A 13,452-nucleotide genomic window follows, 5' to 3' on the forward strand; every position below is an offset into this window, starting at 1 on the left:
CTTGTCAGAGAGGGAACGGCAGCCGCGCATGTTTCCTCGCGAGATCCACCCGGTCCGGAGGCTCCCCTTCCTCCCCAGGGGCTGGGATTTTCCTGGCTTTGCGATAAACAGGGAGCAGTTTAAGTCCGTTTTAAGAGTTTCTTAACAAGTAGGGGGGAAAACATCGCGGAGCTGCTGGGAGGCATTTCTAAAGGCAAATCAGAGCTAGGATCCGAACACACGAGCCCTTACTCTGAAAACACTTTAAGAGTCACCCAGAAACTTTCACCAGTAAATAAAACCAGAGACCCTTGCGCTCTAATATGTTAGTTGAAGCTTATCTAATCTTAGCTAAGTAGTTTTCTCCCTTTCTGGTGTTGAGTAAACAGGCTCAGTGTATAGAGATGTCCTATTCACAAGTTTAGGGGTGTTCTTTCTTTCTCTTCTCCTATAGAAAGTAAAAATCCTAAATAGCATTGAGTAGCCCAGCCCAGGGGACAGTGATTAATGATAGTAGTGCATAAAGGTTAACATACTTCACTGAAAAGTCTGTTGACTGGGATCCTTGTGATACAATGTGGACCACTGCACGCCTCAAGAGAATCCTTTTGTTGTCCTCCCTGATTGTGTCCTCAAAATTCTGCCCACGAAAGTTTGCCAACCCTCCTGCCCTAAGAGTTTAATAGTTTCCCTTACTCTGCTGGCATTGTGTACTGGTGAAAAGCAGCCCCTTTCTATTCAAGTGTTGGTGGTCATCTCAATAGATCTACAAACGCCCATATGGTGACCACTGTAGATGAATCCAACTGTTTAAATGGGGGAGAAAGTTGGGGTTTTAAAACATTTCAAAGTGTTTGAAAAGATCCTACCAGATTCTGTCACAATTCTCTTAAAGCTTTGAAGGCTGTGCCTATTGTTAGTTGATTCTAAACGATATTACTTTAAAGTTGATTTCCCACAATATTTAAAGGATGTAACAGGAGTGTTGCTATTTATTTTTAGCATAACTTTTGAAGCGAATTAGCATAAGTAGCCCTTGCCTCCCTTATTTCATCTTTCATTTAACAACATCAAAACGTCTTGAAAAATATGCTCTGAAAAGAGAGGGAGAGTTAATTTAGTGACTTCTCTGCCTTCACAGAAATGTCCATTCCTTTTGCAAACCGTTTTTGGTGTCTGCAGACACTTTGAAAGACAGCTAGACCAAGTGCACATCTTTACGTCCAACAGAAATGTGAACACAATAAAACTTTCCCTTGTTTAATGATAGAAATTACATTAAAAGTGGTGGAAATGCCCTAATTAAAAATGTACCACTTAAATGATATGCCAAACGTTCAGCTGCAGAATAGCATATTTAGTTAGTTAGTGAACTCGTTACTATTTCTTTTAAAATTACATGTTAAAATTTTAAAAGAAATCTTACTTTTCTCTGGTGCACCACATTACAAAGAATGGACAGTCCTTTTATCTAAATATAAAATTCCATTTTCAGCAATTATAGCCTGTTCTTGGTGATGATATAATTACAGCTGTGCTCAGTAATAGGTGTCAAGGCAATGCACACTCATACAATAGTTGAATAAAACTGCAGAACAATGCAGGCACTTCTAAATTCACAACCTTTAAAATGAAATTGACTGTGCAGAATTCAAATAAAAACTGGATAAATATTTTTTAAAAAAGATTACAAGCTTGGTTTGGTTCCTTAATAGCATTTTCTACAAACCTATCAACATCTAATTGATTAGATAGGAATTACTGATTATAGATAATATGAAATACTGAACATCACTATTTTAAATATAGCAAAAGGTAAATACATTCTGCAGAGAAAGGAGACTGGCATGGCATTTAATCAAATATCCAATAAGAAGAATAATTTTCAGTGAAAACTATTTTATGCAGGTTTTATTTCGGGGGAAAATGAGATGTAGATTATATGGTCTTGATATTTCATGTTTAATATTTATAGCATTATTGGAAAATAAAATGCTACTATATAATGTATGTTAGCCATGAACTATTACTTTGACACTTGAGGTATGTTTAAGAAAGGGTGTCAGCAAACATGGCTGACCTTGTTTATTACTGTATCTTGCATTGATAAGAAGCTGATAGTTGGGCTACATTTGTTTCAATTTCCTATTCTTATTGTTGCAGATGGCTGCCCGCAGCAGGAAGGAGGTGGTGAAAACACTAACTCCATCAGCTCTAATGGAGAAGATTCAGATGAGGCCCAGATGAGACTTCAGCTGAAACGAAAGCTGCAGAGGAATAGGACATCCTTTACTCAAGAGCAAATTGAAGCTCTTGAGAAAGGTGAGTGACATTTTCAAGCTGGCGAAGTAGGACAGACAAGGAAAAAGCATCCTGGTCATGTCAAAAGCTAAATGGAATCAGGCTGTTTTCATTTTATTTAATTTTAAAAGATTGAATTGTATTAAGTCAGTGGCCCTCTCCCCTTCTGTTTTGTTTCTTCACTATGCCTCAGAGGTTTATTTATAGACATGGCCATTTAGTATTTGAACAGCTGTGGAAATTTTGATTTTTAAAAGGAATGTAAAGCATCAAGATTATCCCAAACTGATACCAAGATGATGTTCACATTCACTTACCCATCTTCTCATCAAATACATATCAGATTTCCTAAATGCTGCTGTCCATACTGCAGATGTGAGCTAAATCACAGTGCTGGGACTCCCAAGCTGTTGGTGCTACACTGTAGCCTTGCATCATACTGTCACATGTCCAAAAGGCATGGGAGATCTTGCATTGGCAGTGATTCACTCTGTGCCATGCCACCTGCTGGTGACTGATTTCCAGCTGTATTGGGGCGTCTGCTGATTATGAGTATGGATTCCAGTAATCCATCCTTAACATTCCCTAATAAATATTAACATTGGTCCCAATCCTTCAAATCCTTGTGGGATCTCTGTGAGCTTATGTCCATGACTAAGGAACAATATCGCTATTTCTAACAGACATGCAAATACAGCGTTTAGTTTCACTGTCAATAAAATGCCTATCCGAGTATTTAGAGCATAGGCAACAAGACCCCGAATTTAAAATCTAGCTATTTTAATTTCCTCTTTCTAAAAAAAAAAAATCTTCGGAATGCAACATTTTCTTTTTTCAGAATTTGAGAGAACCCATTATCCTGATGTGTTTGCCAGAGAGAGACTAGCTGCCAAAATAGACCTGCCTGAAGCAAGAATACAGGTACCCAAGTTACAGTGTAATTATTTTTTTTTGTGAGTGACTTATCAAGGTGCATAGGATTCATAATGATCATTAAGCATGTAGACATTTTATATTTTAAAAGAAAAATCAGCAGATATAGGGTTATTTCTACATACAGTTTGTTATTCTTCAAAGAGGTTTTATATTATATTTTCCTTTCTTTATGTGAGGAATAAGTGACTCTGTGCATGTTATCCCAGTTCTGTAATCATTTTTTAAACTTCTTTTACTGTAGGTGTGGTTTTCTAACAGAAGGGCAAAGTGGAGAAGGGAAGAGAAACTGAGGAATCAGAGAAGACAAGCCAGCAACACTCCCAGTCATATTCCTATCAGTAGTAGTTTCAGCACAAGTGTCTACCAACCAATCCCACAACCTACCACACCTGGTAATAGAACAAATTCTCATTAACACGTCCTCTTAGGGAAATAAAACACAACTCTCTAAAAATAGATTATCATTTTTATTCAAGCTTAAACTAATGTGTTCATCTATCTGTCTATTCTGTTATAGTTTCCTCTTTCACATCAGGTTCAATGTTGGGCAGAACAGACACAGCACTAACAAACACATACAGTGCTCTGCCACCCATGCCTAGCTTCACAATGGCTAACAACCTGCCTATGCAAGTAAGTAATACATCAAGTTGTCTTTTAGATATGTGATTAAGGGCCAAATGTACACAGAACTCCCTTGGAAGGAAGTGGAACTTACAGTGTGCACAGAATGCAGAGACAGGCTTTATTATGAAATAGTGGGAGATATGCAAAGGCACAGGGAGGTGCTCAACTCTCACTGCAGGTCAGGGGGAATTAGATACACCTTTGAAAATATCCCTCTTCCAGCCAAAGGTAAAACAAAAAGGAAAGGCTATGGAATCAGGCTGGGAGTGGGCAACAAATGAATAGGGATCTAAAGGACTAGAATGATATAATTTAGAAAGGAGAGATGTAAGAAGGGATATTTTAAACTCATAATATCAATATTGAACTGAGAGGGGTGGTATGGGACTCCTTTAGATTGTTTTCCATACGTGTAAGAACAAGGAGGTGCCCAAAGTTAAAAGGCAACAGATAATATGAAAATGTCTCATAAGAAATATCGAAAAGAAAAACAAAACATTAACTTACGGAACTCACTGTTGCAGTAATATTGAGCTAAATAGCTTACAGAAATGATAAAAGGATTAGACCTTTGCTGCTTTGGTATTATGTCTACAGGCAAACTAGGAACACCTGAGAAAGACATGGATGTGATTAGCATCTGCAGTTATGCTAGCTAAGTTAAAATTACAAGAGCTGTCAATCCTCATGCTTGAAAGCATAAGTTGATCACCAGCTGGGTTACGAAGAAGTCTATTCCTTTGGGGTCTGATTCTATAGACCTTTCAGAAGCAAAATTCCTTCCTTTTTAATGGCGGGGGGTTGGCCAAGTAAGTTATTGGCCAATTATGGGAGTTTTACAGCTTTCTCTGATGCATACAGCATTGACACTGCTGGAGATGGGATATCAGATTAGCAGGACCACATAGCTTTCCAGTATGGCAGTTACTATGTTACTAATTACTCAGCCAAATCAAGTGAGGCAGTGCAGAGAGAGTATCCCAAACCTGTGGCAAAAAATAAAATACTTACATTGTTATCTGATCTGAGGGGCACTTCATTTACCTTTGAGGGTAAAGGACTGATAGTCAAAAAACTGCTACAGTGTAATGTCCCATAGATAAATATCAGGAATGCAGGAGGTCCTTTAACATCAGATTCATATTATTCCAACTTGGACTGGACATTTTTTAGACTGGTAAAATAATTTTAGACACCTATTTAGGTAGGTAATTCCCTTACACCCCTTTGAACACTCTGGCCTAAGTATTTTCTACTTAGGGAAGACTGCATAATTTATAAATATAGGATTTTATAAGTGGATTATGTACTGTGAGCCGTAATATATTAAAATAGAATGTATTACATAATCTGTGAAAGTAATTTTATGTCATGTCTTTCTGTATAGTTATTTATGTTAGTATTATTGTAGAGAGTGTTTATAAAGCGTGCTTCCATGTAGGCCATATGCACTTGTAGTAACAGGTTTTATTGGCTTGGGTTTGGGATGACTGGAGTTCTCATAAGGAAACCAACTATATAGGGGGGGGTGTGTGTGTGTGTATATATATATACATATATATATATGCACATCTGTGTATATTACACATGTGACTGATCTCACTTAAACTGGAATGCTCTAGTGAAGTTTTTTTATTTATATCAGTATTATGGCTGCTGACATGTGAATAAACAAAACAAAACAGCGCTTAGCTGGAAGAGGAAGCACATTGATTTGACCCAGCTCCCCAGCATCTGGACAGATTGGGTGCTTCAGTGGGGCTTTTAGGTACTTTATCTAATAGCTGATTAAATCAGCTATTAGATAAAAGTATCAAAAAGCCTCACAGAAGCATGCGATCTACACAGACGTTGGGCAAGCTGGGTCAAACTAATGCAATGCCTCTTCTAGGTATACGCCATACTCAGTGTGTGGGGCACTGAGCTGAAAGTAAAGCATTGGTTTTTTGTTTTTTTTTCATGTCTGGAAGCAGCCTACATGTGACATCAGAATCTGGCCCACACAGCATCTACCTGTGCATATAAATACCATAAGGCCTATTCTTTTCTGCACTAGCACCAACATTTCAAACTTAGATATCTAAAGTTAGGTATGTAAATCAATATTTAGGCACTGATACAATGGCCAGATTTTTTTTCTGATATACCAGGTACCTTCTAGTTCCAGTTAGCTTGAAAAAACAAACAGACAACAGATGCGATTGCCCTGCATCTCTGAAAATTTCTGAAATGTGTACTTAAGTAATTAAATATAGATGTAGGCATCCAAACTTGAGTACATAGTTTATTTACATTTTTGCAAAGAAGAATAGCTTCTATTATATTCTTGTGTGCTGATGTAATTTTAAACCAGAGAAAATACATGCTTGAAGTCATGTTTAAATTTACAGGTCTTTAACAGCATTTTGTCCTTTACTCCCATAGCCCCCAGTACCTAGTCAGACCTCCTCCTACTCTTGCATGCTGCCCACTAGTCCATCAGTGAATGGGCGGAGCTATGATACATATACACCTCCTCACATGCAGACACACATGAACAGCCAGCCAATGGGCACTTCTGGCACTACTTCAACAGGTAAGCATCCATTCATTTATCCTACTACGATACATTTCCTATAGTTTGGTTTTGCTGTTAATCTAATCTAATCTAATCTAATCTTTTTTTTTTTTTTTTTTTTTTGACTAATGGTAACCATTTCTCTACCAAAGAACATTTACCATTGGTTTAGGCAGTGGCAGGATTGGGCCCAGGACCAAAACCTTCCTAGGCTTTAAGGGTATATAATTACATCTTAAAAGTGTATATAACTTTAATTACTTATTATTTTAAGTTATCACTGAAGGGGAGAGACAAAACATACTTGCTTAAGGGAAGTGGTGTTCTAACAATGGCACAGCAGAATCATTCTTAGTGAGGTCCTGATCCTACAAAGAGTTAAGCCTGAGCTGAACTTCACTAGTATGAGTAGCCTTGAATATTTCAGTGGTAAACTTGTAATTCAATGGGATATTTGCACTAGTAAAGTTAAGCATTCATGCAAGTGCTTGTAGGATTGAGACACATTTGCTGATTTAGACTATGTTGGAAGCAGCTTTTTAAAAGATTAGATCTAATTAGCAGATCTCCGCTTATCTTGGATAAGAAAAACTAAGTAGAAAAAACAAGTACTAGTGTAAACAGAAGCAAATTAAAAACATTTTTTAGATTAAAACAATTTGAGGGTTAAAGGTTTAATGAAGTTTTGGTCTCATTCTCAGCTGAGGATCTGGCCTTTTTTCTTATAACATGATAATCAATTTTATATATGAAGGATGTTTAAAGCACATCAAACAGATTTAATATTCTGAATACAAGCACAGCCCTTTAAAACAGAAAAGCGAAAAGCTGTGCTCTACAGAGAAAAACTAAAATATACCTTTTTCACTCAATTTTCAGGTCTTATTTCCCCTGGAGTGTCAGTTCCAGTTCAAGTTCCTGGCAGTGAACCCGATATGTCTCAATACTGGCCAAGATTACAGTAAAACATGTGTTAATTCCATAAATGACTATATGGACAACAGTTGGATGTTCAGCAGTATTTTATAAAGGAAGAATGGCTCTCAAAGTACTTCTGTACTGCAACTGTGCCCTATACTGTAACACATGGAAAAGACTCTAACATGGACCTTTGTACAATGAAGGCATTATATCAGTTGGAACAAATCTTCATTTTGGTATCCAAACTTTTACTCATTTTGGTGTATTATTTGTAAATGGGCATTTGTATGTTATAATGAAAAAAGAACAATGTAGACTGGATGGATGTTTGATTTGTGTTGGTCATGAAGTTGTTTAAAAAAAGGAAGCCATGATCAACAAGCTTTGCCACGAATTTAAGAGTTTTATCAAGATATATCGAATACTTCTACCAATCTGTTCATAGATTATGGACTGATGTTCCAAGTTTGTATCATTCCATTGCATATAATTGGACCTGGAACAATACGCACTAGATTTATGTAAGAAAAATATCTGTTGGAATTTCCAAAGGTTGTTAACAGATGAAGCTTATGTGCAAACAAGGGGTAAGAGAGAACTTCAATGAAGAAAAGTTTGATAGATAAAAGGTAGATTGTGTCTTCGATATAATCCAATTTGTTTTATGTCGAAATGTAAGTATTTGTCTTCCCTAGAAATCTCCCAGAATGATTTCTATAATAAAGTTAATTTCATTTATATTTGACAAGAATATTCTATAGATGTTTTATACACATTTTCATGCATCATACGTTTCTTTTTTGGTCGGCAAAAGTTAATTGTTCTTAGATATAGTTGTACTACTGTTCACAGTCCAATCATTTTTGTGCATCTAGAATTCATTCCTAATCAATTAAAAGTGCTTGCAAGAGTTTTAAACTTAAGTGTTTTGAAGTTGTTCACAACTACATATCAAAATTAACCATTGTTGATTGTAAAAACCATGCCAAAGCCTTTGTATTTCCTTTATTATACTATTTTCTTTTTAACCTTATAGTGTGGTGTTGCAAATTTTGTTACCATAGTAGGTTAACATTATATATCAACTGTTATTTTAAATTTATTTTTGATTTTCAATATGGAAGGTCCTCAAGTAAATAATTTTATAGATTTTGACTCATGCAGTCTGTAGTAAGGGTTGGAAAAATATATATATTAATGTAAATTTTGTACAAAAGAAAGAAGAAAATGTTTTCCTCTTAGTACAGTAAAGTGCTAAATGCACTCCGAAATCTAGCACTCCTAAAAGGAGACTGCACTTTGAATTATTCCAACCAGACTGGTATTTTGAAATTGAATGTATATACATTCTTGACTTTTAAAAATTATTTCATCTAGGCTGTTTTTAAAAGAGCGGATGTGTTTGTAACAAAAGCAAAGCTCTTTGGGAAAGCTAAAACCATTCCCATACACTGCCACATAGCATAATCTTAGTGTAATTTTCCACTGAACCTATAACCTGGTTAATTTCTCAACATGTTTTATGTGAGGGTTGTTAGTGTGGGTGTGGGTGGAAAGCTGCATGTCAAGAAATAATGAGGGAAGAAAAATCAACAGACAACAACAATGCAAACTGTGACTGGCTACTGAAAGCTAAAGGCCTTTAGTCACTGGAAGTGAAATCTAAACATTCCCACATCTATGAATCTGGTTCATTGTAGTCCATTTGTTATTTGTAATGTGTGGAGAAGAACAGATCTAATGACTAAAAGCCAATATGCAGGCAGTTCTGAGTCAAAGCAAAAGCACTACAAACAGCCCTTGAAAGGAAAGATATTATGTGAAACTCTTACATTTTAATTTCTGCTCTGTCCAACTTATAACAAAATATAGATAACACTTCTTTCTAAACTTTACTAGTAAAAGTTGTGGTGCTGAGGCAATCCCTACATTGCTGACAGGATTAAATGCAGCTAAATAAAAAGTTCTTTAGCGATCACACAATGCTTCATTCACAGAACAAAAGGAAGTGAGCATAAATTCTAGAAAATATTACACTGGAATTTCCTTTTTTATTGACATTTGTTTATTATAAATATGTTCATTATAGAAGCATTTGATAACTTTATTTACATGGAAGTTACTAATTTAAAAATGACAATTTAAAAGTTGTTTATTTTTTAAAAAGTCTATTATTTACATATATGCATGCAGGTATATGTATGTCTACATGTGCATACACATAAAAGCTGTGGATCTTATTCAGATCTAATTAAACGTACCATATAGCAGGTCAAATTTTTATGCCATTGGCTCCCACAATAAATCCTAGGTAAAAAGGCTGGCATTGACATACCTACTTATCGCTTTTATATCTACCAACATATGTAGGTATAACACCCAGTACTAGCCTGTGCCATGAAAATGAAAGCAACCTTTAACACCTTCAGCCCCATGACATCTTTTGGGAAATGGTTGCTACTTTTGCATATTAGCATGTAGTACCACACATGTAGCCTGATTCACCTCTCATTTATCCGGATTTTCTACTTGCATGGAATTCCATTGAAATTAGAGGAGTTATTCCCCCTTTACACCAGCGTGTGATCAGGAGTGTGTCTCATGTCCTATATCTTCTTTACAGATGTCATATAAACATATACTCACTCTCCTTCTGACTCTATTAATGTTATCATGGAAGCAGGAACAGAACTATAATATGTGTTATAGACCAAGTTTATACTCTCTATTTGCAATTGGAGGAACACTGTGAAAGAGTTACATGTGAGAATGAATGTTGTGCAGTGAGAGGCTAGTTGACTGTAGCTGAGAGGAAATGTTTCTGGCTCACTGGCTGGTTATTGTGCTCTCGAAGATGGGGTTGCTAGAGAAAGTCCCTGGCTGGCCGCATGTTAGGAAGAAGGTAGGGCATTTGGTCCCCTGAGCAATGCCTGCCTGGAAGAGTTGCTACTCTCCGTGTTGGAGGCATTATGGGTTACAGTAATAGTTGTGCATTGTACTGGAGGATGTGTCTGGAGTCCTGTCAAGACCCTCTTCCCTAGGGTGAGTGGGGGAGTGAAAACAGCCTCTCAACATGTGTGAGCTCTGATGCCACTTCCTTGTTACTAGCTCTGGGCCATGTTAGACCTCAGAGCAATGTAAGTAGCTAACTGGGCGTGGAGCGATTTCTTATATTTAAGATACAAATGTGTGTGTGTACACGTGAGTCTGCGTGCATGTATGCATGCATATGTGACTACATGCTACTTTACCAGACACCAAGAACAGGAGGAAGAATTGATAAGTAGTGTGTAATTTAAAATCTTCAGTGTACTCTAAACAGTATCTAATGCTTATTTCATTCACGCTACTGTAGAATTGTGGTATCCATGAAGACTGAGATCTGCTATAATCACTTCATACTACTCAGATATTTCTGTGGGTCTGATCCTGATACCACTGAAATAAATGGGCTTTTTGCTGTTGAATTTAAAAGAACAATTTATTCCTGTGCATAGGGGAAAAAAAAAAATCATATTTCATAAGAACAGCTTGCACTTTGTTCATTAGTCTACCCTAAGGTATTACAAGATGCTTCACAAATAATAGGCATACAGGAATCAATATGTAAGTATAATTAAAAAAATTCTGTATTTTGTATTTAAAATATTCTGTTATATACTAGATATACACAGGGAAACCAGGATGACAGGTTTAGTATGCTAGCATGTATTTTTCATCTGAACACCCTTTACTGTTTAAGGCACATGCGTACTGGAATCACTTTCCACTGCTAAGACGCTACTTTTGGTTCCTTTAAAAAGGAGCACATCAATCACACTGAGCCTAAATGAGACAGAAAAAGAGTTACTTTCCGTTATGGATTATAAAAGATGGGGTATGGTGGAAAGGAAATTTTCTACCACAGCTACTTTTTAACCGTAATTTCTTTATTTACAGGTATGAGATGGGCAAAACAATCGTGGATAGTGTCTTACTGGTTTGATTAAGTGAACCTGGGGCATCTTTGGGGCAAGACTGCATTGTTGCTAACAGCAGACTAGGATTGATAAAGAACTCTGGAGAGCTTCCATGTTAAATGTTGTAAATGTGACCGCTCCCAGGACTCAGAATTCTTTGGCCATTTTATTTTGATGGATTTCTCTTACTTTACTGAATGAAAAAATTGTAATTTAATTTCTGAATATTATCTGCAGGCCTAGAATTATTTTAAGGCATTACTTTGGATTTTCATGGTATAAGAGCTGATGGAGAGGCTTGAAATGCTTTATTCATTTTTCCAGTTCATTTTTTTTCTCATCTGTAACATCGATAGGAGTCAAAACACTGATCTGAGTTCAGCTAGGGAGGCTCTTCTGCTTCCTATTTGTGCTGGTTCAGAGACACAAGGTCAAAGCACATTATTGCAAGTGTTCTTTTCTTAAAAGAAAACAGCATTTTAGCTCATTAAAATGTTTGCATGGTAACTGGCATTTCTAAATTATCCCCTGGTAGCAGCCAGTTTTCAGAAAAGTGACATTGTGGTAAGGACCGCTTCTTACCTTGCGAATTTCAGATTGTTGGGCCAAGTGAAATGGTTGGAGTTTTCTTCTAAAGGCTCATCTTCAAAAGTTCACTTGCTCTCTTAATGAACTGAAGCCTGCAGACCTGTTCCTTAATCTGTGGACGTGATTTTTACTCACAAATATATCACTCCCTTGGCAAAAGTAAGTGTTCAAATTACAGAATTAATGTGAGGTTGCAACTGATGTGGGAGAAGAATGGGGGAAGAATATCTTGCAGAATATGTTGCAAAGGGTGTTTTCTATTATTTTTCCTGAGACGCCAGGACAAGTGGTGTCTATGTCAGAAGTGTGGACAGTACATTCCTCTGTACAGAAGTGGTACATTGAAAAGGTACTGTTCCTGCTATGTTTGTGGAAAAGAAAGTATGAGCTATTGAAGACTTTCTTTTTTTTGGAAGATGATGCAGGGATAAGTCCCAATACCATGCATGTTAGCATGTTACCCATTTTGTAGCTCTTAAAGCAGGGGCAGGCAATTATTTTCACTGGAGGGCCACTTACTGAGTTTCGGCAAGCCATTGAGGGCTGCATGACAGGCAGCCAGGGGAAGATAAATATTAATTTTCTAAATTTTTTAGGGGCCCCACAGGCCAGATAGAATGGCTTAGTGGGCTGCATCCGGCCCACGGGTTGCACTTCGTCCACCTGAGAGTATCTGTAACAGATGGCATTATTGGATAGTAAAACAAAGGAACACTTTTAGAGCAGCAATTCTCAGCCAGGGTTCTTTGACACTCTGGAGTGCTGTGAGACCCCTTTTTTAAGGGTGCTGTAGGGTAATGAACAACATTAACACTGCTAGGTGTGCAAACACCTATACATGAATCACAAGATAAACTCAGGAATCCATAGTGTCAAAAACATTCTGACCTGTTGTAGTCTTTTTAAGTTTCTTGCCATAGAATTGCTTAATTTTCCATAGTCAAGAAATGAGTGAAAACTATTTCCGAGAGATACCTTGAGTCTAATGAGGGATGCCTTGAGACTAAAAAAAGTTTGAAAACCACTATTTTAGGGGATAGGTAAAGGAAGACCAAGGAAATTTGGACACAGAATTAAAGTTAGCTTAAGAAGCAATTTTAGAATGTCCTTACTTTTAGAGCATCTTTTATTTTAATTCCTATGTTAACATTCTCTTAAATTAAAAATGTGTGAACACTATGCTTTAACTTGAGAAAAAAATAATAAAATGTAATTTTATTTTTAAACTGCAACTACTTCCAAGATGACACCTCTGCCAGATAGGTTGGCAGCACTTGTATCTTCAATGACTAGACCATTTGACATTCTCTTTTGTATTTCAGTCCTACAGTAATCGAGTTATATATTCTTCTAGTTATAGCCATGGATTTTCACGAAGCCTCTTGCTCACGCTGGCAAAGATTCTAATCTCCTTGCTCCCTCTTTCAAAGACGGTGCCACACCCTTATAATGTGCCCCAAATTTATGAGACACAAAACCAGAAGATATAAAGTTCTTCTTAATATCTAACTGTGAAGGTGATTAACTTCTAAAATAGACTTTTCTAGAGGGTCTTTGAAATCTGTCATTAGGAGTTTTTAAGTG

General features: G+C 36.7%; 1 protein-coding gene across 6 annotated transcripts in view; it reads left to right on the plus strand.

Moving 5' to 3' along the window:
- The window catches only part of PAX6 (paired box 6), a 17,198-nt gene extending 9,833 nt beyond the window's left edge, over positions 1-7,365 (plus strand). For all 6 annotated transcript variants that reach the window (XM_006031673.1, XM_014523690.1, XM_014523692.1 and 3 more), the window contains 6 exons: positions 2,143-2,301; positions 3,119-3,201; positions 3,458-3,608; positions 3,734-3,849; positions 6,268-6,418; positions 7,280-7,365. In XM_006031673.1, coding sequence (XP_006031735.1) covers positions 2,143-2,301; positions 3,119-3,201; positions 3,458-3,608; positions 3,734-3,849; positions 6,268-6,418; positions 7,280-7,365 — 746 coding nt within the window. The remainder of the gene's footprint in view (positions 1-2,142; positions 2,302-3,118; positions 3,202-3,457; positions 3,609-3,733; positions 3,850-6,267; positions 6,419-7,279) is intronic.
- The last annotated feature ends 6,087 nt before the right edge of the window (positions 7,366-13,452 follow it).

The sequence above is a fragment of the Alligator sinensis genome, unplaced genomic scaffold (genome assembly GCF_000455745.1).
Source record: "Alligator sinensis unplaced genomic scaffold, ASM45574v1 scaffold439_1, whole genome shotgun sequence".
NCBI lineage: Eukaryota > Metazoa > Chordata > Crocodylia > Alligatoridae > Alligator > Alligator sinensis.